General features: G+C 39.6%; 1 protein-coding gene across 3 annotated transcripts in view; it reads right to left on the bottom strand.

Moving 5' to 3' along the window:
* LOC136676342 (DNA annealing helicase and endonuclease ZRANB3-like) overlaps positions 1 to 27759 on the bottom strand; it is a 166768-nt gene that overhangs the window by 85836 nt on the left and 53173 nt on the right. For all 3 annotated transcript variants that reach the window (XM_066653271.1, XM_066653273.1, XM_066653272.1), the window contains exon 8: positions 22284 to 22418. In XM_066653271.1, coding sequence (XP_066509368.1) covers positions 22284 to 22418 — 135 coding nt within the window. The remainder of the gene's footprint in view (positions 1 to 22283; positions 22419 to 27759) is intronic.

The raw sequence follows: 27759 nt of genomic DNA, 5'->3' as shown, positions 1-27759 counted from the left end.
TCCACAGGTAATCACACTTAGCCTGATGTACAACATAACAACACTCACCGAACCAAGGGGTCATATTCCATCGCTCCAGGATAGAGTTCTGACAGTCGCAGGTCCCTATAAGTGATTCGGACAGTGAGCTGTGGTCAGGATGGTCACTCAAAGAAGTCTGCAGATGCACAGCCCCATCTACAGCAAGGTGTGTTGGGACACATTCATTCTTAAACCTTTATTAAAATTTCAGTGACCTGACCTGATTTGCCTCTGTGGCAATTATGCACCAGACAAGAAAACAATGCCTCAAAAACTACAACTGCAGCAGCATTCAATACATTATTTTATTTATTGCTATAATTGCAAAGGTTTTATTAATTTTCTTGCATTTTTTAGCGGTAAATCCATGTCTGATGCTCTGCTAAACCTTATAGCTACTTCATGGTTTCTATAGGTATAGTGGCTCTGACTTCAGAAATGGAGGATGAGGAGCAAACGACTCATTTCTCACTAGAAGCACAAAGCACCAGTCATTTGACCACAGAAAGAAAGAAACTTTTTTGCTTTGGATCAACTTCCAGAAAAACCACCCATCATGACATTTGCCAGAATTGTCAGTTTAATAAACTTTAAATAATCTATGTTAGGGTTAGTTGAAATAGATTTCATGCCTATTTGTGTGAAATTAGGCAATCAAGAAATCAGCAGGGATTTGTTCAGAATTTCTAAATTCTTTTTTCTCCTAGAACAAAAATAGGCAAAAGTTCACCTGTTGTAATATTCTGTTAATCAGACACATGATTTATATTCAAAACACAGCAGCACAGAACAACCCCTCATCAGCCATAAACAGCATAACAAATAAGCAGGTAATAGACAGAATAATTGACAGAAATCTGTAGTAGCAACTGCAAACATTAATCCCTGCAGACAGTTTCCTGTGAACTGTTACATCATCAAAACAGGCAGGAGTTTTTGTGAATGAGATGTAAACAAACATGGCAGACACTAGAGGAACCATAAACATAGATCAGACCTTCACACTAATGACGTGATTTAAGCATCCACTTGACAAGATCCACAATAATGAGTCATACATATTAAACAAGTGTCATATTTACATTTCACACAACTGTGGTGGCCCCGACTGCACTGGGAGAAGATCGGAGGATTGGATTCTGGACCAATAACACATTGTTATTCCCTTATATGAACAGGAACACCAGTTTGGTTTGTGTATGCACGTGTAACCAGGAGCTTTGAATATATATATGCTGCTGTGTTAGTTTGAATGTAGATCCTCTTTTGTAAATTTATGCCAAATGCATAAATGTAAATGTAAATAAATAAATAAATATACATATATATATATATATAAGCACTAGGTTGAATCTAAATCAATTACATCAAAATCTAGGTTCTTTAAAGGGATTGGATAATTTAAATAATCTTGGCTAATATATAAAAATAAATAAATAACTAAATAAAATATACAAGTAAATATATATTTTCCACTCCAAGGAAGACAAAATCAAAAACTATTAGTGATTTAGTGTATTTGTATTTGATGTGTGTGTAGTGGAGATGAACAGATTATTAATTTTAATAAAAGATATTATACTTTTTGGGGACTTAATATGCCAAAGTTATCTTATTATGCTGAAAGGCCTCTCTTAGCTGGTTTTCAGAGATTTTCAGTGACATCCCCTCCTTGCACCAAGCCAAGATCAGTAGGTGAAATTAGCATCCAGAGCAGGCTCGTAAAACATCACTACAGGACGTTTACGACCCAAGGTTCCAGGGTCAAGAGGAGAATCTTTGCAAAATGCAGAGAGACACACAGACTCAAACTTGTTTTCTCACACATTTTGAAAGATTGTTAAACAAAACAATCACAAACCTTAATTCCCATTGGTTTAAAACAATTTGAAGTTACATATGTGCACAACTGTTTAAAATTAACTCCATTTTGACAATCAAAATAGGTGGAACTAAGTTACATGTGTTTAAAGTCATTTTTGTTTTATATGAATTTATGTAGAACCAATGTAGCCACATACTATGTATGTAGCTGGTTAATAATTATGTAAAACTTATGGTGTGTCTGAATGATATCACTTTGTGTTAACATAATCTTTTATATTGCCAAGTATGACTCAGAATCCTGGGATATTCACTCACCAGGGATGGTCAAGTCTTTGTCTTGTCAAGTGTCATAAATTCTGTGTGATGCCACTACCAAGGTACAGGAAACAGCCAATCAGGAGCAAGAAATGCTCCAATTCTCCCTCACTGAGGACGAATCAAGTATTCAGGGCGGGTTTTCTAAACTCTGGTAAAAGCCAGTCACACACCACACTTAAGCTCTCACTCTTTTTAACACTACTCTGAGACACACTCAGAGAATTTTTGAGAGGAAGACGTTTTTCTGAGGAACGTCTCTCTCTCCTGCTTCCAGCAGACAATGCTTCTCAGATAGGGTAGTCAGAGATCTCCCCTGCTCTGCAGATGTCTCTGCAGGCGTAGGCTCTCTCATGACTCTCTCCAACAGTCTTGGGCCCCTCGTGGTCCAGAGAGAAACGATTTTTCTATAATAATGTTGTCCAGATAGAAACTATAGATTAAGAAAAGCTATAGTTTAACCCTAGCGAAATTTCAACGCCACACCCAGAGCATGGAAACCTAAGACCTCTGACCGTAAAAGGGACGACAACGCCTCCGGACCAACAACGACAAAAGAAGGCCGCATGAACCCTCAGAATGACCTTCTGAGATGAGGAGAAACCTGCCCAGGAGAGACCTGCATGGACGTGTCTCTCTCTCACAAGGCGGCAGATCAGCGACAGTGAAGAATCCCCACAGAGACCTTCAGAACACCACCAGCTCCGACGGCTGCGTCTGAAAGCCTCAGGAGAAAAGGAACGCCCGCGGCTGCAACCTACAAGGCCTGCGTCTGCAATTCTCCAGGAAGTCATGCCGGAAGGCACCGTCAGCGTCATGCTCCCTGTCCATCTCTGGACACGTAAGGTCACATTGTCTCATGTCTCTCATGGCTCATGGGTTGGTACTGAAATGCTTGCTGGGATAAACAATAGCCTTTCTTAGAATCTAGGGTAATTATCATAGAGAAATTCCCTCATATATTAATCTCCATGTTCCATCATATATCCTTGTAATCCATTTCATTATATGAATGTCTAATCAATATTCATTAATCTATTTTACAATTAATAAACCAGTTGTGTGATAAAACCAATCCTTGGTTATTTGTTTGTGTGTGCACCTTTCTTGTATGGAATTATAACTTCTAGTTCAGATTCAATTTCAGATTCAAGAACCCACAGCGGGTCAATGAGCATAATTCATTAATAATAGTTAATTCTAGCTAATTCTGCTGTATAATATGGGAAGATGGACTTCTTGTCTAAAGTTAAAATTAAGACAGGTAAGGACATTAAATATTAGGTAATGGCTCCCAAACATGAAGCTTCGCAAAATGAATGAAATAATTATTAATAAAATAATAATTAAATATCATTGACTCCGCTATGTAGTACTTATGCCACCGCAACGTGTGCAATACTATTTCCACTACATGTGTATTATCTAAGTCTTAAAATGTTAAATGATGTTTATCTATTTAGTTAAAAAAAATAGTTTAGGCTTGTCTGTTTACATAAAAAAAAAAGCTAAGAAACAAAAATATCTAAATGTGCAATAATATACACTGAATACATCATGAACCATGAATAACAATAATAATGATAAGGACAATTAAAAAAAAGAGCTCTTAGTTAAATAAAAATTATATAAAACATTAATAATAATACTAAAGGAATTTGATAAACCTCAATCAATTATCTTTCCTTGAGTGCACTCAGTCCCTACAGCCCCACAAAACAATGCATTCACATGGAAGGATAAGATCTATGTGAAGTGTACATTGTGAACTGTGCATTCCCACCTGTTAGCAAGCTTTTGTTTTCCTCTAATATTAACATTTCACACTAAGACTTTGTCTCGAATGACAAGATCAGCTGAGTCAAACCTGATTTTATGCTTCTCACCCAATTTATGAGAATACTCAGCTGCCAGTAAGTAGCTCTTCTTGAAGATTCTGATGTAGTTTTTTCACATACTCTGAGTGAGTCTTAAGTCTATCATTTGCAGGGCATATTCCCAGGACAAGGTCAATAGGTAAGGTGGGTTTACGACCAAACATCAGCTCATAAGGTGAGTATCCTGTCATATCATTTTGGTTGCAGTTATATGCATGTACCAGAGGTTTGACAAAGTCTCTGCAGTGATGCTTATCTTTTTCTGCCAAGATTCCAAGCATGCTTAGGAGAGTTTGTTTGAAATGCTCAACACGGTTTTACAGAGGATGATAGGGCATTGTTCTCACTTTCAAAAAGTTATGCTCCCTTGTTGGAACTGTGATTGTGTGTGATTCAAAATCTCTCCCTAGATCACTGAGCAGATGACCAGGAAATCCATAATAGACTATAAAGTTCTCCCACAGTGTTTTGGCAATAGTTATTCCTTTCTGATCTTTTGTTGGAATTGTTACAGCAAATTTTGTAAAAAATTATCTGTCATCACCAGTATATTCCTTGTATCCCGGTTGTCAGGCTCAATGAAGAGATAATCCATGCATACAAATTCCAGAGGTTAAGTTGTTAATATATTTTTTCATAGGAGTAGCTTTCTGAGAGCTTTCTTTTCTCCTGATATATCTTTCATATATTTGGGATCTTTCCTCAATGTCTTTTGCCATTCTGGGCCAATAAAATCTTGCATGTGAAAGAGTGAGGGCTTGTTCGAAACCAAGATGACCAACATCATTCACATCGCATTGCCTTCTCTCTGTATGATTTGTGCAACACTAAAGTTACTTAAAGGATTTCACTTTACTAAAATGAATGTAAAATACTTAATTTTTTATTTGGTTTGGTTGGTTTTGGGCCAGAAGGTTCGGCTCATGCGGGAGATAGGAAAAGAATGAGACTCAGACAAAAGCTTAAAGTTTTGAACATGCCTGGCTTGTGTATTTAGACAAAACAAGAAAATAAATAAAATATTTGGATCATTCCATGATGTGATGGCGAGCCAATCCCACAGACGAGCCAGTTAACCTTTTCCCGTGCTGCCCTGTACAGTGCAGTAGGCCAGCTACAACAAGGACCTCTGCTGCACCATTCTGCACCTGCTGTCCCTTCTTCCCCCACACACACACATGTACACAGACCTACGTGCACCCTTGGACTTTGGATGCTTTGCTGGGACTTTTAAGGACTTTTTGCGGACTCTACACATTCCACACAGCAGGAAGTGGACTTGGTATGGACAGGTTGGATCCATCCCTCCAAAATAAGGTTTTGTTGCAACAGTTGGTGAGATCAATGAGATTTGAGATTTATAAATTATACCCAAATTATATACAGCCTACTGTAAATTAGAAGGGTGCACCCAAATAAGTTGAAAGTAGTGATAACTGTTATTGTGAAACAACAGAACTATTGGTACCAAAAAGAGAACTTTTATTTAAGAAAAAAAATATTTTATTTTATTTGCTCCAAATATTTTATTTAATTTCTTGTTTTGTCTAAATACACAAGCCAGGCATGTTCAAAACTTTAAGCTTTTGTCTGAGTCTCATTCTTTTCCTATCTCCCGCATGAAGTATTTTAAATTCATTTTAGTAAAGTGAAATCCTTTAAGTAACTTTAGTGCTACATTTGGGCAGAACCAACTGACAAGCTTTATTACCATGGCCAGACCACACTCTATACAAGACACCATTTTGCAAGTGGAGCCTGTTCCACTCTCTCAAAATATTTTTACAACAGAAGTTTCGAGGTTCACTTCTTGCAAGGTTGGCTTCCTGTGATTTTCAAGGAAGAATATGATTTTCCTGATAGATGCATCATCCGCTGCACTCTGTACCAATCCTCATTGGTCATGCCAGGCATTGTCTGTTGGCCTGAAGTAGCAAAGTTGGCAGGTATCGATGAGACATCTAAAGCAAGGGACTCAACAAGAGGAGTTTCCAATGGCTCAAAACATCTACCTGAGAGAACAGAGTGACGTTGTACAGCAGAGAACAATTCTTTGGGAACGTCTTGACCTTTTCCATTTAGTAAGCGCCATTTAAGATACTTAGTTCTCTCCATTTCCTTCAAGAAATTGTCATCTTCCAGAGGAGGATCTTGAGGTCGTCAGGACAACCCATCTGCATCTTTGTCCAGCTCTATATATGATAGTAAACTGATATGTCGACAAAGCTGCCAACCAACGATGTCCTGCTGCATCTGATTTTGCAGATGTCAGTACATATGTTAGAGGGTTATTATCAGTTAGGACAGGAAACTCAGTGCCATATAAGTAATCTCTGGATTTTTCAGGTACAGTCCCTTTTAATGCCAAAAATTGTAGTTTGTGTGCTGGGTAGTTGCTTTCACTTTTGGATAGTCCTCTGCTGGCATGAGCTATTACTCTCATCCTCCCTCCTTGCTCTTGGTAAAGTGCTGCACCCAGTCCTTTTTGACAAGCATCGGTGTGTAGGATATATGGAAGCTTGGGGTTTGCAAAGGTAAGAATAGGCGCTGATGTTAATTTTTCAAAGAGAATTCTAAAAACTGTGTCACATTCAGCGGTCCGCTCATCACCAAATGGCAAGAGCTCAAAGCAGTCTTTGAACAGTCTTTCTTGTATATTTTCCCTCTTTTTCTGGGTTGAGAGTGTCCAACTGTAAAGCAGTTTAAAGGTTTTGCTATCTTGGAATAGCCTTCAACAAAATGCAGTATAATACCCTGTAAAGTCAAGAAAACACTATAATAAAGTGTCCTAAATGCTTCACCAAAGTCTTGAAGAAATGACACTTCTCTGGAGACTGATTAAGTACTCTCATCAGCCTTTACTTGTGCTCTTCTAATGTTTCTGAGAAAATAATAAGATCATCAAAAAACACCAGGACTTAATTTAAGTGTAAATCTCCAACACACTTCTCCATGAGATGCTGAAATGTACTTGGTGCATTTGTTACCCCCTGAGGCAAACAATTAAATTCTCAAAAACCTAAAAGACACACAAAGTCTGTCTTGTGTTTGTCCTCTTCTGCTACCTCCACTTGATAGTTTCTAGATTTTAGATCCATGACTGAGAACCATTTTGCAACACTGAGAGCTGAGAATGTCTCCTCTTATTAGGAAGAACATATGCATCTTTCATAGTGTGTATATTCAGCTTCCTATAGTCAACAGACAATCCAACCTTTCCATTCTTTTTCTTAACTACAACAATATGTGATGCAAATGAACTCAGATTCTCTCACGATTCCAGGAGTTCTCGCAGATGTTGCTTCACAGCTTCTCGGTCACATGGATGGATTGGTCTGGGCCTGTAAGAGGTCTGCCTGGGGCTGGGGCAAGGCTGCCTGCTAAGCCACCCACAGTCACTAGAGGGAGACAGAGACACTCTTAATTTGGGGCAATTGGTTCCACCTGGGCTACCCCTACTTAAGGGAAGCCAACACACACCTCTGTGCTCAGTCTTGGGTTTCTCTTTTCAGAGTGCCATGAGGGCTCTTGAGTGTTCTCCTGGGTCTCTCTATCTTCTTCTCCACCAGAGCTTTCACTTTTTTCCCTTGGGATTCAATATTTTATTTTCTTTACCATTTTTTCGTATAAATAAATAAGTAGAAATAAGTTGTGTTCTATTTTTAATTTCTCTTGTCTCAACTTATCCTTCCCTTTTGTTTTGGGAAACTCTATTGCCTTTGTTTTCTTTTGCTCAGTTTTGAGCTGATCAGTTTTCCCCTGACATCTTGTTTTCCTCTCGTGTTTCATTTTGTCTCGGCATTCCTAACACCCAGAGGGGTTGTTTGTGTGTCTCTGCACTTGAGGCCTATTTCTCTAGTGCCCTGTTGGTGGCTTGCCCTGTTTCAATCCACCCCTGGGTGAGCTGCCATATTACAGCAAGACTGAGCCATTACCATGGACTCAGCAGAGTCACCAGACATAGAGCAGCTCAAAACTGCTTTGAGTCAGGGTGCTGCCATTGGTAGACATGAACAGACCCTTCAACAAATTCTGTCTCAGCTGCAGGGTCTTACTGCAGTCCTTCAGGCTGAACCATCTGTGGCCACAAGGACTGCACCTGCCCCCCCTCCAGCCCCAAACCCAACACCCATTTCAGAGGGTAAGCCCCACCTACCACCACCGGAAATATATAATCGGGATCCAGGCCACTGCAGAGATTTTCTGCTTCATTGTTCTCTTGCCTTTGAGCAGCAACCCTCTCGCTTCCCCACAGAGAAGTCTAAGGTGGTATTTATCATTTCACTGCTAACAGACCGGGCTCTTGCTTGGACCACTCCCATATGGGAGAATTGTCCTACTGTGTGTGCCTCCATAAAGGAGTTCACAACTATGCGTAACGTTTTTGATCACCCTGCCAGTGGGGGTTAAGCTGGTCCCCGTCTTCTACGCTTAAGTCACGGAAAGAGATCCGTGGCCGATTATGCTATTGAGTTCCGTACTCTTGCTGCTGAAAGTGGCTGAAATACATCAGCACTAACAGCAGCTTTTTGCAGGGGCTGAGTGAGCAACTCAAAGATGAGTTAGCACCAAGAGATCTCCCTACCTCTCTGGAAAGTCTCATTGAGGTAGCCCTCAAATTAGATAACCGGTTACGAGAGTGTCGGCGGAGACAAGAAACCTGGGTTCCTCTTCAACGGGGCTACGTACCCCCCTCCCCTTCCTCTTCTTCTTCTCTGCTTCTTCCAGAGTCATGTGATGAGGGTGAACAACCTATGCAGTTGGGGCATGCTTGCCTATCTCGCAAGGAACGAGAATCCCGTATGCGAGAGGGCCGATGCCTATACTGTGGGCAAACAGGACACTTGCGTCCAACTTGCCCAGAGCTTTGAGTAAAAGCCAGGGCTCATCACAGGACAGGAGATCTGTGATGGGCAAAAATCCTTCTCCTGTTATCTCTGGGGTGTTTGTTAATGCAACAGTGTCCTGGGGACAGAACCATGAGAAACACCTTAGAGCATTTATAAATTCCGGGGCAGCTGGCAACTTTATAGACTCTGGCTTAGCTACAGCCTTAAAATTGCCACTGGCATCTTTAGAACATCCTCTACCCATTTCAGCAATTGATGGGCGGTCTCTTGAGCCAGGGGTCATTTCACAACAGACATGACCACTCTCTTTGCAAATTGGCCAACACACTGAATTGATCACTTTGTTCTTAATCAGTGCCCCCCATTTGCAGCTGGTAGTGGGGTTTCCCTGGCTGCAGCGTCATAACCCTCGCATTGACTGGGCAACTCAGTCAGTAACAGCCTGGGGACCTCAGTGCCAGGGGTCCTGTTTGCAAAAGCACCCCACTTATCCTGGATTCATTTCATCACTCTCGGACATTCCAGGTCTATCTCGAGTTCCTTATGAGTACCTCAATTTAAAGGAAGTGTTTAGCAAGCAAAAGGCCCAGATTCTGCCCGCTCATTGGTCGTATGATTGTGCCATTAACCTCCTCCCAGGTACCAGTCCTCCTCGGGGAAGATTGTTTTCTCTCTCTGGCCCTGAGTGGAAAGCTATGGAGGAATATATCCAAGAGGCATTAGCTTTAGGCTTCATCTGGCCTTCCACCTCCCCAGCAGGTTCTTCTTTGTGGCAAAGAAAGATGGGGGTCTTCATCCCTGTATAGACTACCGGGGTCTGAACAAAATTACGGTGAAAGACCGCTACCCCTTGCCCCTCATGACCTCTGCTTTTGAAGCACTCCAACAAGCCTCAGTTTTTACTAAACTGGATTTGGGCAGTGCCTACAACCTCATCCGTATTAGAGAAGGTGATGAGTGGAAAACGTCTTTCATCACTCCATCAGGCCACTACGAGTACCTTGTTATGCCATTTGGATTGATGAATGCTCTGGCTGTTTTCCAACGCTACATTAATGAGGTCTTGAGGGAGGCATTAGACCAATATGCTTTTGTGTACCTGGATGACATTCTCATCTATAGCCAATCTATGGAAGATTCTATACTTCATGTGAGGAGTCCTTCAGCTACTCCTAGAGAACCATCTCTATGTGAAACTCGGAAGTCTCTGTTCCATGCTTCATCTGTGTCCTTCCTTGGATTTGTTGTATCCAAGGGCCAACTATGCATGGATCCAGCTAAGATCAAAGCAGTTGCTGAATGGCCACGCCCCACTTCTCTCAAACAAGTTCAGTGCTTTCTGGGCTTCGCTAATTTCTTTCGCCGTTTCATCAGAAATTTTAGCACTGTGGCTGCTCCATTAACCTTCCTAACAAGAAAAGACATAGGGAGGTATCTATGGACTGAAGCAGCACAGAAGGCTTTCGAGGAGCTTAACACTAGAACTACCTAACCGCTGCCATTTGGCAATTATACCTTTAAATCCCAAAGAACTGCCATTTGGCAGGTGTGAACAGCTCTCCTTGCCTCCAGTGTTATGTAAATGAGGCCATTACATTTGAAAGGAGACACTCTACTGCACTCCACACTCTTCTCTGCAACAAGCTGGTGAACCCCCCACCCCCAAGAAAAGTCAACATTACCAGAAATTTAGATTCAAGGTAGTTTTATTGGTATATGCACAGGAAAGAAACGTTTTGCTTGGTTTCCCTGTACAATGAAATAGTAATAAAGGAAGTAATAAAAGATAAAATAAGCATGCAACAATATGATAACAAAAGTATTCATAAATAGAAATGTAAACTATACAGAAATTTAAACTATGCTAATAAGCCTATTTACATGCAGTCATTGTGCAGTAGTGCGCTACATTGTTTGTTGTCAGACTGGTATGAAAACCCAATAGACAATAGACACTTCTTCTAGCAAAAGCAGTTGGCTCTCCATCCATGGGATTGCATTCGATTGGGCTGTGATGCAGAGGCCTTCCGATCTGTTCTGCCACACTGTGCCATCTTTTGCTGTCTCTGTCAGCCACTCGTGTGTCTCCATGCGACCTCTCTTTCCTGGAGGCGGTGAAGTCTCCTCATCTACAGGACCATATGTTTGAGATTTGATTAGTGAAAGGTTGAAATAATGTGAAATTGACACAAACATGGTATTTGAATTATAATTCCAAAACATTTCAAGTATGCGTCTTTTGTACTAATGTAGGATTGTTTTCACAGTGCAAAAAGTGGCATATTGATTAGTCAAAATAGCTCTGATATTTTGTAACCTTAGTTTAAGTAGTTTTTGTCTTTTGAAAAACTGCCAATAGGTAAAGATATTTTTACATAAATTTATACAAAAAACAACCCTCAGCTACTTGAAAAAGACATTTTTACTTAAACTTTTTAAAACCCAAAGTAAAAGAATCGTATCAGGACATTTTGTCTATTTTTAAGTCAAAATACAAGTCAAAATTACTCAAATTAAAATAGAATAATATTCTTGAGCAATTTTAACTTATCAAGATTGTACTTTTTGCAGTGTGTCTCTTCCAAAATCACAACAGCCATAACCGGCAAACAAAAATAGGAAATCTTACCAGAAGAGATTTCAGAGTCACCGCTCTGATCAATAGTAATTTCTTCTCCATCGGAGTCACATGGGTTGACATGGTTGAGGATCATGTCCAAAGCCTGCTGTGTACTGTAAACCTTTGCCATCTTTGCTTCTCGGTCAATAGAGTAAGTGAAATGTGTGGTGGCTTTTTATCCACATGGATGTGGATACATACATAATCGTTATCATCATCATTCATGCTATCACCCACCACACCCATCCCGTTCACTGTTACCTGGTACTGGCATATTTCGATCTAATGGCTGCAACAACAACATTTTTAAAATAAATATAGAACCCATCTCAGTTCCCTCCATGTATATTTGTAATATTGTATTATAGTGAGAAATGTTTATTCTATTTTATTTCAGCTATTTACTTTGGTGCAGTTTATTATATAAAGTTTATGCACTTTATTAACAAGTTTTCCTATGTCAGAGGTCATCTTTCTCTTTATTCTAAAACTGACACAAAGAAATTTGAACTATAATTCCAAAACATCTCAAGTCTGCCTCCTTTGTACTAATTTTGGATTGTTTTCTCACTGATTGGTCAAAACAGCTAAAGTTCAGATTTTTTAACCATTATTTTAAGTAATTTTGCCTTTTGAAAAACTGCCAACAGGTAAAGACATTTTTATATAAATTTATACAAAAAAAGCAACCCTCAGCAACTTGTAAAAAGGAAATTTTTACTTAAACTTTTTTAAAACCCAAAGTAAAAGAATCTTATCAGGACATTTTGTCTTGTTTTAAGTCAAAATATCTCACCCCATTGGCACTTTTTTTTGACTAAATATGACTCAAATTAAGAAAATACTATTTTTGAGCAATTTTAACTTTTACTAAGTTTTTGTAGGTTTCACATCAAATGATATTGCATTAGATCAACAAATATAAACTAAAAAGCTTAAATAATTCTTCATTTTGTGTATTCTAAATAAACAAGTATTATTTCATCATATTTTTAAAAGATTATAATAATAATTGTTATTATTATCAGCAGCTGAGAAATTATTGAGAAAATATTGTCCACATTTGCCCCGAACTAAACTCCTGAAAGTCTGTGCCTCCTGTGACTCTCAGAGCTTTCAGTCAACATAGTTCACACTATCACCACCCCCGGTCCTATGTGGGTGCCTGTCAGATGTGTGCCCGAAATAAAGAGCCCAGAACACGACCGACAGGCTTACTCCACCCACTTCCTATACCTTCACGTCCATGGTCCCACCTCTCCTTGGACTTTATCACAGGTTTGCCCAAATCCCAGGGCAACACAGTGAAATTAGTCATAGTTGACAGGTTCTCTAAGGCCTGTAAATTTGTGGCACTCCCCCAAGCTCCCATCAGCCAAGGAAACTGCCAAAACTGGTGCTAGAGCACGTGGTCAGGGTCCATGGGTTCCCCACTGATTTGGTCTCTGATCGGGTCCCCCAGTTTGCTAACAGGTTTTGGAAGGCCTTTTGCCAACTACTAGGAGCCTCGGTGAGTCTATCATCGGGTTTTCATCCGCAGTCTAACGGCCAAACAGAAAGGGTCAATCAAGACCTAGAACGTACCCTCTGGGCTGATCACCTGATCTGGGCAGAGTACGCCCACAATACTTTATGGCACATTTCCCTGCGTATGTCTCCTTTTGAGTGCCAGTTTGGTTATGACCCTCCAATATTTCCAGAGCAGGAGGTTGATGCAGGAGTCCCAGCTGCTGAGCAATTTGTTCGACGATAAGGTTGGGCATGGCAGAAAGCCAGAATTGCCCTCCGGGCCGCCTCAACAGCCTAAAAGAAAGCAGCAGACAAGAGAAAACAACTTGGGCCCACCTTCCGGTGGGTCCTTTCAAGATCCTCCGTAGAGTGAACCCGGTCTCTTATCGTTTGCTCCTCCCTTGTTCCATGCGTATCAACCCCACATTCCATGTTTCATGCTTGAAGCCTGTACTTTGCAGTACCCTTGCCTCTACCTCTAATCCTCCGGCTCCACGCATGGTAGCTGGTTCACCGGCGTACACTGTCTGACGCATTTTGGATTCGCGCCGGGTCCAAGGCTCCACCCAGTACCTTGTGGACTGGGAGGGATATGGCCCGGAAGAATGCTCGTGGGTTCCGGCTCGTCACATCCTGGACCCCGAGCTCATCCGGGACTTCAGACGTGATCGTGCTGCGGGTTTGCGAACGTCAGGTGCCGTTCCTAGGAGGGGGGGTCCTGTAAGAGGTCTGCCTGGGGCTGGGGCAAGGCTGCCTGCTAAGCCACCCACAGTCACTAGAGGGAGACAGAGACACTCTTAATTTGGGGCAATTGGTTCCACCTGGGCTACCCCTACTTAAGGGAAGCCAACACACACCTCTGTGCTCAGTCTTGGGTTTCTCTTTTCAGAGTGCCATGCAAGTCTGGCTGGTAATTCGGTAAAGGCTCTTAAGTGTTCTCCTGGGTCTCTCTATCTTCTTCTTCTCCACCAGAGCTTTCCCTCTGGTTTTTTCCCTTGGGATTCAATATTTTCTTTTCTTTATCATTTTTGGTATAAATAAATAAGTAGAAATAAGTTGTGTTCTATTTTTAATTTCTTTTGTCTCATCTTGTCCTTCCCTTTTTGTTTTGGGAAACTCTCTTGCCTTTGTTTTCTTTTGCTCAGTTTTGAGCTGATCAGTTTTCCCCTGACATCTTGTTTTCCTCTCATGTTTCATTTTGTCTCGGCATTCCTAACATCCACAGGGGTTGTTTGTGTGTCTCTGCACTTGAGGCCTATTACTCTAGTGTCCTGTTGGTGGCTTGCCCTGTTTCAATCCACCCCTGGGTGAGCTGCCACATTACAGGGCCTTTCTTTAAAAGGTGTGTCATCTGTCTGATGCGATGCTTTACTGCAGTTGTGTGACCAAATGACAATTCATTAACTGCAAAAACATCAGGTATGGAATTCATACACTTGGTGACACATCTTTGCCACTCATTGGCAATAGGTGAATTTTCAAAGTTAAAAGTAATGTTTTTCTGTGGCTCATAGTCAAATGCATATGGCTGCTCACCCTTTAAGGATATAACACAATGAGAAGAAAATATTGCAGCAATCAACCTTTTTGGATGTAGTGTGACATTACGGTCTGTTACATTTCTGAACTGGGATTTTGTATGAAGCTTTATGTGGAATATCTATTAAAGCTGTCTCAAGAAATAGTCCACCAGACAGAAGGAAATATTCCGATGACTCTAGAAAAAATGTGGAAGATCCTCATATTACCAAAAACACAAATAATCCTGCTGGCATGGTGACAGGCTTTTTTGCATGTAACCTGACATGACAATGTTGGTCCTCAAAACCATGAGCCACATACTGGAAAAGCAGTGTGTATGCACTATGCATAGTAGTTTAAAGATGTTTAAGGTGCCCTATACTTAGCCCTCTGCTTTGTACACTTTCAGTTCTAAAATTTTCTGGCTACAAGAGTAGGGTTGGGACTGTTAGAACAGTTAGAAGCAATGTGGCCATCTTCACCATATTTGAAGCAGAACCATGGTCTAATGAACTGAGAAATATGTCACTGCAGATATTGAATTGACAGCTTGACAATTAGTCTTCAAACAACAACCCTGAGCAGTTTCATTAGTCTGTATTGGAGTGTTGTACCTTTCACCATTTTTCACTGATAGAGCAGTGACCTGTTTCCGTAGAGCAAAAACTTCTTTCATGAGATGATGGTCATCAGTCTTTTTCTTGGATTCAGAAATACTTGTTTCCACAAGTTTAGGTGAAATGCCATATAGCATGTGTGCATGAGCAGTATCCCTTAAAGCTTCCCAAGTGTTTCTTCATCCATTACATCTTTGCAAAACAACTGTCCAGTTCAGTTCTAATTAATAGTAAAAATTCAGCAAATGACGGTGGACAGTTCAGTCTTTGTTCCAACTGGAGACTGGTGAGTAATATCTGATCGCAGCATCCTCTGAGAAATTGTCTCAGCAGGTGCTTGTTTAAGTCAGAAAGAAGGACACCTCTAGAAATGACTTTAGCAAGAAGGTTTTGCAGTCTCAGGACATAAGCAAAAGGTTTGTCTCCTGCATTTTTGTTGGAGCTAAGAAAAGTTGTGAGAAGTTCTTCCCCATTTTCTACCATACTAAATTCAGATTCAAGCTGAGCAAGGTAAGAAAATCTTTGTCACATTTTAACCTTCAGAGACAGATGAATCACACACAAGTTGATCAACATGTGTGCGCCAAGTGTCATCATCTACTTCACAATTTGGTTTGGGAACCCTACCTGAGAAGGTAAGTATTTTGCACTGGATGAAATGCAAAGGAGATGATTCATTTCTGATAACATGCTCAACAACAACTTTCTGAACGATGGTTCACCTCATTTTCATCAATGTATAGTGGACTAGATGATACATTGTAAGGCAAAATGTTAGGGCTAGTTTGATCTCTCCTGGATGCCGAAGATTCATGTTGAGTTATTGTCTCGCCATAAGAGCTGGAACTATGTTGAGCAGTGGGGCATGCATCACCAGCCTGAGAAGGGTTTGAATATCCTTTAAGTTGCTGAATCTCTTTCTGAAGTGCAGTTACAAAGCCTACTATTCTACTTCCCGAAACTGCATTTAGTTCTTGTAGGGACCTCTGAGCTATTCCTCTGCCCATCTCTTCTTCTTCTGACACACATTTTTGATAGTTCTCACATGTTACAGCAGGATTTTTAGGGCTTGGAAAGCTTCCTAGACTGTCAGGGTCTTGAAATTGAGCTTTCAGATGCGTAATGTGTCAGATCTACCCTGTGGTTGATTTGGCTTATCGGAAACCCTGATTCTTAATTTCTCCATTAAATTTAAAAAAGAAAATGCAACTATCTTAATCAGAGTAAGAGTCCTCAGTGCCAGTCACATGCAAACAGCTTGGACCATGTACTTTAAAGGTCCATATAGGAATTCAGTGAGTACTAAAGTAATGCAGAAAAACATAGATGTAAAAAAATTAAAACACTGTCAATATTTATCCTGTCAGATACTGTAAATTTAACACTTTCATAAGTCTATGCAATATTAAGATATACAGTCATGTGAAAACTTTAGGACACCTCATGAAAACCTTTGTCTTTTATGAACATTTTTAAACATATGTACATATGAGCTTCATTTGAACAGTACTGAGAGATGGAGCTTATATTACTTAACAAATAAAACTGAAAAAATTACTTATAAACACATGTTTAATGAGCAAAATTGTAAACTTCTTGTGAGGAATAAGATATGACCCCCTACATTTATTACTGTTTAAAATGTCTATATTTAGAATCAGATGTACCATATCAGCTGCAAATGAATCATTAAAAAGTACATTGGAGGAGGCTGTCTTATTCAAACCTCAGACATTAGTTTCATTTGCCCTTGGTTGCTGAAGTGATTGGTATCACCATGCTGAGATCTAAAGAGATCTCTGAGGCCTTCAGCAAGAAGGTTATATGTGTATACGAGTCAGGGAATGGATGTAAAAAGATCTCAAAACAATTGTAAATTATTTTCCAGACAGTAGAATGGCTGCTTTCTAAGTGGAGAACATTTAAACCAACTGCCAACATGGCCAGGCTAGGCCATTACTAACAAGTTCTGTCCAAGGGCAGACAGCAAGATGCATAAAGAATAATGAGGTAAGAACCCCTTACCAAACGTGACACGGAGGTGGAAATGTCATGGTTTGGGGATGCTTTTCTGCAGTAGCCCCCCCCCAAACATTTTGGGAACCACCGGTATTAAGATTTATGTATACCAGCTACATGCCTCAATCATCAGACAACTGCTTCAAACTGTGTTAAATTGGTCAGTGATCAGTAATAAAATATTACCTATAAAATTTGCAACAAAATGTGAGGTGATATACATTTGCCTGTGTTTAACACACTGAATTATTCTTTCAAATGAATAAATTAAATTAAATTAGAGGAGGCGGATGGAAAAAAAAAAAAAGCCAGGTGTAACTGAAAAGGTCGCCGTTATGGCCGGCATCCTTGTTGGTCCAGCCTCCTGTGGCTCGTTCCCATGGCAATGCCATCACCTCTCAGATGGAGAACAGAAGGGCTGGTTGCCATGGTGGTCATTAGGGGATGACAGCATACTGTCTGCTGTCCTTCTTGCTAATGTAGGAAAAAGCATTGTGTGGGAGTATGTGTGTGTTTATGTTTATATAACTGTACCAGGTTTTTGTCCTGTTGTGAAAACCAAAATGTATTCACACGCACAATGTGGGGACATTTGAGGCTGAAGAAAGATTTTAAGGCTAGTGTACATATAAGATTAAGCCTAGGGTTCAAGTAATAGCAGTTATGCTTAAGTCTCCAAGAAATGAATGGAGATTAACGAATGTCTTAACAATGCATTAAAACATGTGTATGTGTGTGTGTGTGTGTGTGTGTGTGTGTGTGTTTATGAATGAATGTGGTGAAATATGTGATTACAAGGAGCACCGATGTTACATTCTGGCACACAGGCATCTACTCTGAGTGGGTGAGTTAGAGAGAGAGAGAGAGGCATATTATAGCTGTGAAAATAATTCTGCTTTGATTGGATTCTGATTTTTGCAAAAACGACTTAAATCTCTCCATCATGCTACTTTCAATGCAACTCCTAATAAAAGGAACCTGTAACCTAATGTTTATTTACATAAATGTAGAGGATAAAACCTTTTTTTTTTCATTGTGCATTTGTAATAAACATTTGTAATATGTTTAAATGGAAACCTGACTAGAGAACTGAGGAGGGGTTTGGACCCACAACCCGAGATCCCTGTGTGACAGCAACACTAACTATTATGAGATTTTTGCTTGAAGTTTACATTTGCATTTTGTATAATATTCTACATAACATTAAGTAACACATCAACAATTTAAATATCTGTAAATTATATTTTTTCTAAAATGCATGTCTCTAAAATACTATAAATGGAGAAAAAAAACTAACCATAAAGGAATGTGGTGGTTTAGTTAAAAAATTAAACCCTTCTTCCAGAGTTCGTCACATGTAGAAACTGTTCCTATGTGTATAATAACTTAGACCCAACTAATCGATTATTAAATTAGTTGCAAACTGTTTTAACAATCGATTAGTTGTTGCAGCCCTACAAATTATCATTGCAGATTCATAGAGAAGTTAAATTCAAAATAAACAGTAAAATGTGTATTTTAATCTTATAAGCATGTTTTATCAGTCAATTATTACAGCCTTAGTGGTGTGTCTGAAATGTGTATGCACGCATGTGTGTATATGTGGTCATAGCAAAGTGATATGTGCATGTTTGTTTGTGGCTGGAAATGTGAATCTGTTTTTGATTAAACTCCCTACTAGGTTCCAGGCTCTGTTTAAGTGGACTGTACAGCAGGCAGCACACCAGGGGCCCCTGGCATTTGATACACACAACATAAGAGTGAGAGCTATGACCATATGAGATTATTCCAACAAAACATATCACAGTAAGGGTTTTAGAATATGTTGTTAATATTGTTAGTACTTAAAGAACACATTAAAGGCAAAGTTCACAATTTTAATCAAAAACTACTACTTATAAAATTCAGAGGGTGTTTCCTCACCATTAGCTAACTCTCCAGTCTGCCAGCATGCTCAATACCGATTTAATAGGTTTGCAAAGCTCCAGTGTCTGTAAATGGGTAAAAAAATGGGTAAAAAACCTGCCTGGGTCCGGTAGACCCTGGAGCATCTGGCATCTGGAGTTTTTTAGACAATGGTGTAATGGAGTATGGACCGGATAACGAGATGAAAAATCAAATGAAGAAATAAAGAAATGAAAAGTTTTGAATTAAAACTTTTTCACTCTGACCAGGACCTTCGTCTGCGACAGAATCAACATTCCACAAACCGCGGGGGTGCAAAGACCCTGCAGTCCCCCCCACACACACACACAAAGTCTACATCAAAAGACGGACCAGGACACCTGGCCCCCGGCCCCCTTCCTCTCTTCGGAAATTTAAAGATAACAAACTTTTATGATGCTCTTAAGAAACAGGAACCTCAAACAAAAGGGGGGAGTTATAATCCCTTCTCTTTATGACGAGTGGCGCCTAAGGGTCTCGTCATTATCGCCTGCAGGGATCAACAAATGGTTAACAGGGGTGACCTCGGTTTGAACTCCCGTTGACTCATCCGCACCGAACCACCGGCATGGACCAACAGCGACCCCAAGTGGACATTGGCGAAATCACGTCTCGCCTAAGGCCGTCTAAATACATAATGGACTTAATGAAATTTTAATAAGTACGTTTATGCGATATGTATGAATGTCACTCTCTGTGTCCTCAGATGAACGTCCACCTTCTAATGAAATGTGTATTACTGTTTCTATCACGAAAGGAAGTTTCTGTCTCTGATTAGAAAAAGGAATTAATATCTTCTAAAAACAATATTGTTAATGGGACGTAAACACGACGTAGCCAAGATAAAATCTTATGTAAATGTTTGATATTAATAATCCAGGACACTCATTGTGATATGTTACTAACATGTATAAGAAATTTCGATACGCGAAATTTCTACCTTTTCTGTTTGAATCTCTGATCCAAACCTTCCCCCTCTTTTCTCTTTCGGGAGGCGAGTCACGTGAGCCTCGGACTCGCATCCAATCAAAGAAAGGACACCTCCCAATAGGGCATGACCGCGCTGGCTTTGAAAAAGAGGATGTCGGCTCATTTTCACTCACTTCTACTTCCACTCATTCACTAGCTCAGCTCTTTCTTTTCTGAAACCCTCGCTCTTAACTTCCGCTCTTACAATTTTTCTCTAATCTCTCTCTCTGACTCTTAACTTCGTTTCCGCTCTGAATGCCTGCACGCGTTCTCTTTGTTTTATCTCTTCAAGCTCCAACCTCTCCAAGCGAGAAGTTTTCTCCTCCTCACGACGACGAACAAAAGACTTTTGAAGAAATCTCACTAAAGCTCCCAGGAGACGTCTTGAGTTAGCTAATGCGAGAAAGTCTACGAATACGTCGAATGATTTGAATATCTTCTTTTCTTTTAATTGTGTTTTTGTTTTATCGCCCATCGAAGTTCGATCTCACGAGTGATCAAAGCAGGTGAAACTTATTCGTGGCCAGAATAAGATATCACCCCTTTAGATTAGTTGATAGCGGATATATTAGCGTTATAAGCCGACTTCTGAGGGCACTACTTCTGGAGAACCGAGCAACGAGGCGACTACTCTGAAGACGCCTTCCCTTCCTCAAGGAATCCAGCCAGGCCCGCAGTTCTCCGTGAAACTCAACCCGTCTGACGCCATTACGCCTGAGGCCGAGAGCTTCTAACTCACCCCGGGAGGAACTCCCTTTAACGGCGCTGCGTGGACGAGAGGCGAAACCCGGAGCACGAAAATCGAACCGTGGGACCCGACGGCTCGGAAGAAAAACGGCGAACGAGTAAGCGAGCTAAATTCTCACATTCTCCAGACGCTGATGCCTAATTAAGTCCCTTTATAAATTTATACATAATCAAGCCTCAATTAGCAACATTTTAGTCACAAGTCATAGTGCCTAGCTTATCTTTAAAGTCGAATCGGTTTCCCCTGCGTTGATGCCGTTAGATTTCAAGATTATGCTATGTTAATTAAATATCCTTCTTCTTTGTTAATAAAACTTTCATTATTTGAAATCACAGTGTATACAGTTTGTTCATTAAAATCTCTGAAAATCCTGAAGATCTCACTTAGCTTGACTATTATTCATTCTCAAACTAATTAGTAATGTTTTAATTGCTTAAGCCAATTATAAACTTTTAATTGCTATCATTAGTCAAATATCAGTAATTATAAGAGTTTGAATAAGGTCAACGCTATAAACACAATATATAAATATATATTTACATATGTATCACGGTGTATGATCAAAAAACCAACATACACTACAATGGAGAGAATAGCAAATTCGAGAGACAGCAAACTGCATTACTGCAAAGTGACATGAAAATAAACTACGCAAGTTACAACGCAAGCTGCAACTCCTGCAAGACTCACTTGATGTCTAAGGAAATCTGTCTGTGACATCACTTGAAAAGCTGTTTGGTGTAATGGCGGCATGAGATACTCCATGTAATGATCAGGTCTAAGGTGGAGGCAGATTCTGCAGAAAGTCTCAAACCAGCCAAGGATGTCAATCATACCATTCCTAAGTGTAAATCTGCCTTCTTATCATATAGCAGAATAAAAATTATTTCTGGGGGAGAATAAAAATGAGGTGATATTAGCAAAAGTCAGCAGAGCCACTAGACCTGTGCAGGCTTCACTTTACAAAGATGTTGTGCTGTCCATGTTTTCTACAGTCATTGATTATATGTGACAAGACCCTTGCTGTAAAATATTTCATGTCTTAGGTCTCTAATTTCTTTATTTGGCAGAGGAGCACTAGTTTTGCCAAGAGTCATCTCCACGGCGTTTGCCTTTAAATTAACTAACTTACTTTGAAGGAAGTATTACGACTCTGTGGTGTGAGAAGTTGCAACCATATAAATGTGTTGTGTTAGAAGTAGTTAGAAAAGAAGCGGTTTTAAAAACACACTTGGGCCGTATGACATTTGAGAGCACATGCACACATCCCTTTACTGTACTATTATATGAATATCAAAGTATAATTTACGAAAATCAAATATATTACTAAAAGTATCCATGTAAAAGTACAATGTAGGCCAAATAATTTCAGAAAATCCATTCCCTGATACATTTGTACTTATTGAATGCCACATGACACACACACACACACGCTCCCTAAAATACCTTGGCCACTGCAGTCTGTTTGTACATCTGTGTGATGAGACTCATCACCTCACAGAAAGGGTTCTCAGTTTCCGACTTGCCCGAGTCCAGAGAACGCATCAGCCTCTCCCACCTCTCAAAACTTGCACTTGCTTCCTGTGAGAGAGAGAGAGAGAGAGAGAGAGAGAGAGAAATGAGGGGTTGTCTCCATTTGTTTCTTCTTTTTTTTGTTTTAGGGACAGAATAATTATTCATCCATCCATCCATTATCTGTAACCGCTTATCCAATTTAGGGTCGCGGGGGGTCCAGAGCCTACCTGGAATCATTGGGCGCAAGGCGGGAATACACCCTGGAGGGGGCATGGATATATATTTTTATTGAACAATTTTATTGAATAATTGAACAATTATTGATTAAATGAAATTTCCTACTTTCCAACACTTAAGGGAAACAGATGGATTGTTGGTGAGGGAAAGACTGAAAGAATGCTGAAAGAAAAGAATGTGCAAGGGTAATAGAGAAACAAAGAGAGAGAGTGATAATGTGAGTGGGCAGAAAGAAAGAAAGATTAGCAGTGTATTTGAGGGAGAGAGTAAAAGAGAAAAGAAAGATACAAAATAAAATGGAGTAGGAGGGTTGAAAGAAAAGAGGATCCAAGGGAGGGACAAAGAAAGAAAGAATCAAGGAAAAAAGACAGGGAAAATACAAAGAGAAAACAAAAAGTGAAAAAGGTAGAGAAATATGGAAACACAGCACCTTAGTGCCATAAATCACACAGGCACACACACAGAGGTACTGTATCTAAACACTGCCGTGTATTCACCTTAACCTATCCCAAAGAATATTTTTTGTACCATAAAATTTCCCAAAGGCAGAGAATAGCCTCTGATTTCATATGAAACACTTACGGCGCTTTTGCACTGCATGGAACCTGCTCTGTTCAACTTGGCTTGATTTTCCACTAGACAAATCTGCTACACTGAACCAGAACTTATTTTAGTCCCTGCTTGTGTGTGGTTCCAAGTGAGACGAGTAGGGACTAATCATGATTTGTAAATCTGACTGGCCAGAGAGACTTTGTCAATCATGATGAAATGCAGACCTCCAGCACAAACTAACCATCTGAAAAATCTCCAAATTACAGAAGTGATGACATTTGTTTTTATACGACTCACAACTGCAGCTTATGGTCCAATTACGATGTCTGTTTTAACACTCAACGTTAAGAGGTTTAAGAGGCAGACATGCAACAAGGAATTAAAGAAACTCTACTGCTCTGTGAGAACAGGGTTGTGTTCAGTCCCAATGATGAGTAAACGGTGCATCACATGACGGTTTTACCATCACTATCGTTGTGGTTTCCAAAGCCCATAGTTCCCATTACAAAGGGGTTTTGAGATGTCACCAGCTAAACTTTGCGCGGGGAGATGTGCTAATGTAAGTGCAAGGACCATGTCGAACAAGGACCAGGGCTGAAAAGTGCATCAAAACATCAAGTCAACTGAGTACCATGCAATGGAAACGCACCATTAATAGCAGTAAGTTAGCATTATTTTGAAATACACAAATAATTTCACAATGAGGACTGGACAGGATTAAATACAATTTCTAATGTAGAGTTAGCTGTAAACACATTTTTACACCTTGAATTATAACCATTAAATTTAACAACCAGGTTGCATTCAAATACATTTTGGCTGGATTCTTTAAACATTTAAATAAAACTCTAGTGTGACTACTTGAGATCTTATCTAAAATGAACACCAAAAAACATCAAAACTGTAAACATGTGTTCTCGTGGGTGGTACCTAGTGTATTATGTAGTTTCAAATATGGGCAGAAACCATTCATAACAGGCATTGAAGCCACTGCTTAGGACAATGGGTCTAATTGGATGGAAGCTGCTGTAATTTCTACAGTGGTCAGCGCTCCTACTGCCCAAAAATCACAGAGAGGACTTGAGAGGTAAGTTAAGAGCGGTGGAAAAATTGCATCTGTTTTAACAAAGGCATAATATCATGTACAACAGCAGACATTCAACTTAATGTGTGGGAAAGTCTGGCCACTTGCATAACTGTATAAGTATCCATTTACTAAATGTGGTCAAGATGACAACCTCTGAATAGGGCTTGAGTGACCAGATCATAATCAAATCGAGTCTTGGGTTTGTTTATACTTTCATGCAACAATTTAGGAAACTATGTAACAACAATGAAACAAAGTAGGAATCAACAATGAAAGAGTCAGTAATTAAAGCACTGAATAGTACCCCTTTTGGAGCAGTTCCAAAAGCTTTAATATATGCTTATATTTATATTTAATATATGTATATGTATGTGAGTAAGCGATAGAGTGACAAGCCAGATCAATAAAATGCTGTAAATGTTTTACAGTGGACAATATTGCTGCTGTCCAGAGAAAACCTTTAGAAGGTTTTTTCCTTCTCTAATGAAGTTACATGTAATTCCAATGAAGATAATTTTTTTTTGGACAGAGACTATATACAAGCTGTGTGTGCCTAAAATTGATCAGTTTTGTTCACTACAATGAGTGCACTTTAAAATAGCAGAACTCACTTGTTAAAGTGGGAGTTTAGAAAATTTATGGATGTACAGAAATTGTCATAGAAATACGAACACTTGCATTTCATGTAAAACGCTGAAAGATTTAGTTCTGAGCTGAATGTCAATGCCTGGATGCATAAAACACCTTGAAAATTTGCCCTAATATTTTCCTTAAAGTGTGTTGCAAAAAAAAATGCCTTAAGTGGTACCTAAGGGCTTTCTAAAGGGAAATCATCATAACCAGAGTTCGAATGACGAGGAGGATTGCGGGGGATCTGACCCCCTAATTAAGATTTTAAAAGAGGGTAAAAGCAATAATTTGGGTTGAAATATTTATTTATCCTTCTTACCTATAATGTTAACTATTACAATAAATGTACAATATCCATGCCTGGGAGAATCCTGAAATAGGATTTCAAAAACCCCTTTGTGCGTTGTGGGTTGTTTGTATTTTCTGTACCACATAAGCTGAAATGTATAAAACTCCTCAAGAAGTTAACATCTACTACAAGCTCAATTTAATGTATGCACCATTTTAAGGTGGAAGGGAAATATTGAACAAGAACCTAAAAACTTCATAATCTGGTTGCTATAGTAGTGATGCATTAGCTGCTGCTGTGAGTATTTCTACAGTAAACACAAATATTACTGCAGTGAATCATACATACATCATGCAATTAAACATTGATGTATAAATCTGAAGTACATGGCACATTGGTTAAATTTATTTGTTTTTTAACTTGTTTCACATAACACGATTCACTAAATGAGAGACTAACAATAGCCAAGTTTCTATATAAAGGCATTCCACCTCTCTACCCTTAATAATTCACTTTGTAGATGCTGTATTGGTCCCAGTATAAGTGGATGAGTACACAAGCCTAAGCTACAGTGACTTTCAGTGACATTATTCCCATTTAATCTGAAACACATGGTTCCTGTGGAAGAGATTCCTTATAACATGAATTTCATTTTCAGGGGAAGAAAACTGCTGACAGGTTTTAATTATTGGGTGGTCTATGCCTTTAATGTTAGTCAGGTACAGGACTATATTTACTATTGTAGTAACCAATAGCACTGTGTGATTTATAATATATTGTTGGTGACCCCTGACTACAAAGGTTTTGGTGTGGTATGTGATGTATATGCTGGTATAATGGATTTATCATTATTGTACTGCAGACATTACAGTAAACAAGCAAAACTCTGCAGCTATTTTAAGACTCAGTTTACTCAAGCATGTGTCTGCACTGTACTGGTTTCCCCAATATGACCAGAATAAAAAGTTGCCCCCCAACTGTCATAACCCCTTAAATGTATTAAACGTCCCTTAGGTAATCCCTTAAAAACCGTGTTGCATACAGTTCTTTAAGTGTCAATGGTCAATTCCCTAAGAATTACTTAAGGGACACAGAACCTCACCTTAACACTCAGAAGATGGAGAACATGGTTGTATTTTTTTTGAGGTTTTTGAAGATTTTTGTGTACCTAGGAGTTTTTGGAGACAGAGAAAATCATCCAGACCATCTGAGTGATGATCAGTTTTTAGGAGAGTACAGATTTAACCGTTGTTCAATTTATGAAATCAGTAGCGAGCTAGAAGACAATCTCAGACATTCTACACAGGGTAACTGCGCTTTACCTACAGATTTACAGCTCCAGATAGTGCTGCAATGTTTGACATTGGGAGTTTTCAGTCAGTGGTGGGAGAAGTTTCCTGCCTCCACAAGTCTTCCATGTGCCAGGTTGTAACCAACCTGGTCACTAACTATGGTATACCTCCTCCTATCCTCTAGGGGGCAGGAGGGAGGTTAACATGTCTAGGGGTATAAATAGGGGAAGCCAAGTAAGAGTAGGAGAGAGTTGACCTACAGGCACATGTACTCTCTGCTTGGAAGACCTCCTTGTGAGAAACTTTAAGTTTCAGGCTCATTGTGAGTATGTATTACTTATGCCAAAATGCTGATATTATGCTAATATAATGCTAATGCTAGTGCTAGGCTAAGCCTGTTTTTTATACTAGCATGCTAATGCTAGTGCTAGGCTTAGCCTGTTTTTTATACTAGCATGCTAATGCTAATGGATTAAGAACATGTTAGTTGGGGAATTCATTTTCACCCTTTTATACAGAAGGAGGTTCTTAATGTGCGGATGGCTGGGATTTGAGAAACTGCTTGGAGGTTTTGCCGTACTCAAGTTCCTTCAAGTCTATCTTCCACCTGCTGCTCATCCTTTCTGGACTGCATTTCAACTGGTGGGACTAATTATCTCCTTTTCCATTAAGGATCTACCCAAACCTAAGCCCATGCTCCTATAGGATAAAAGGACTGTGTTTTGAGGAGTTATTTGTTTGTGGGTTTTTTCTTTTGGTGTGTTTAATTGGTTAGTTGGTTTTGTATATGTTTTTTTTGGTTGTATGTTATATGAATATATAAATTTTTTTTTGCTTGTTATTAATGTTGTAATATTATGAGTAAGATAATTAGTAAACATTATACTAGATAAAAGGTCTCATTTCAGCTACCTTGTCTTCATTTAACACTGTAGCATTTATGCAGTCCCATGTGGTATCCCCCTCATATTTTTTGTAGCAAACATTCAAACAATATTGTTTAGGGTAATTGTTACATAGTGGCGCCCGAGCAGGGACCTTCGGGATTCTAGCTGTTATTGCTATCTATGTTCATAACTGTGTCTTGTGTTACAACTGTACAACTGAGATGGAGGTTGGAGCCGGATGCAGTCAGTGAGATCATTGATACCTTGAGTCACCTGTACATTGCATCTGAGGAAGAGGAAGATGATAGGAGTTCGGTTGGCCAAGAAGAAGCACCTGACAGGCCACTACCCCCTCTACCTCCACCGCCAGAAGACAGCCTAGCAGACCAGCTTCAGATCATGGAGGAGAGGATTTGCTCCCTAGAAACTAAGC

Source organism: Hoplias malabaricus, chromosome X2, assembly GCF_029633855.1.
Source record: "Hoplias malabaricus isolate fHopMal1 chromosome X2, fHopMal1.hap1, whole genome shotgun sequence".
Taxonomy (NCBI): Eukaryota; Metazoa; Chordata; class Actinopteri; order Characiformes; family Erythrinidae; genus Hoplias; species Hoplias malabaricus.
The sequence above is the reverse complement of the archived record's forward strand: the minus strand, read 5'-3'. Positions and strand labels throughout refer to the sequence as shown.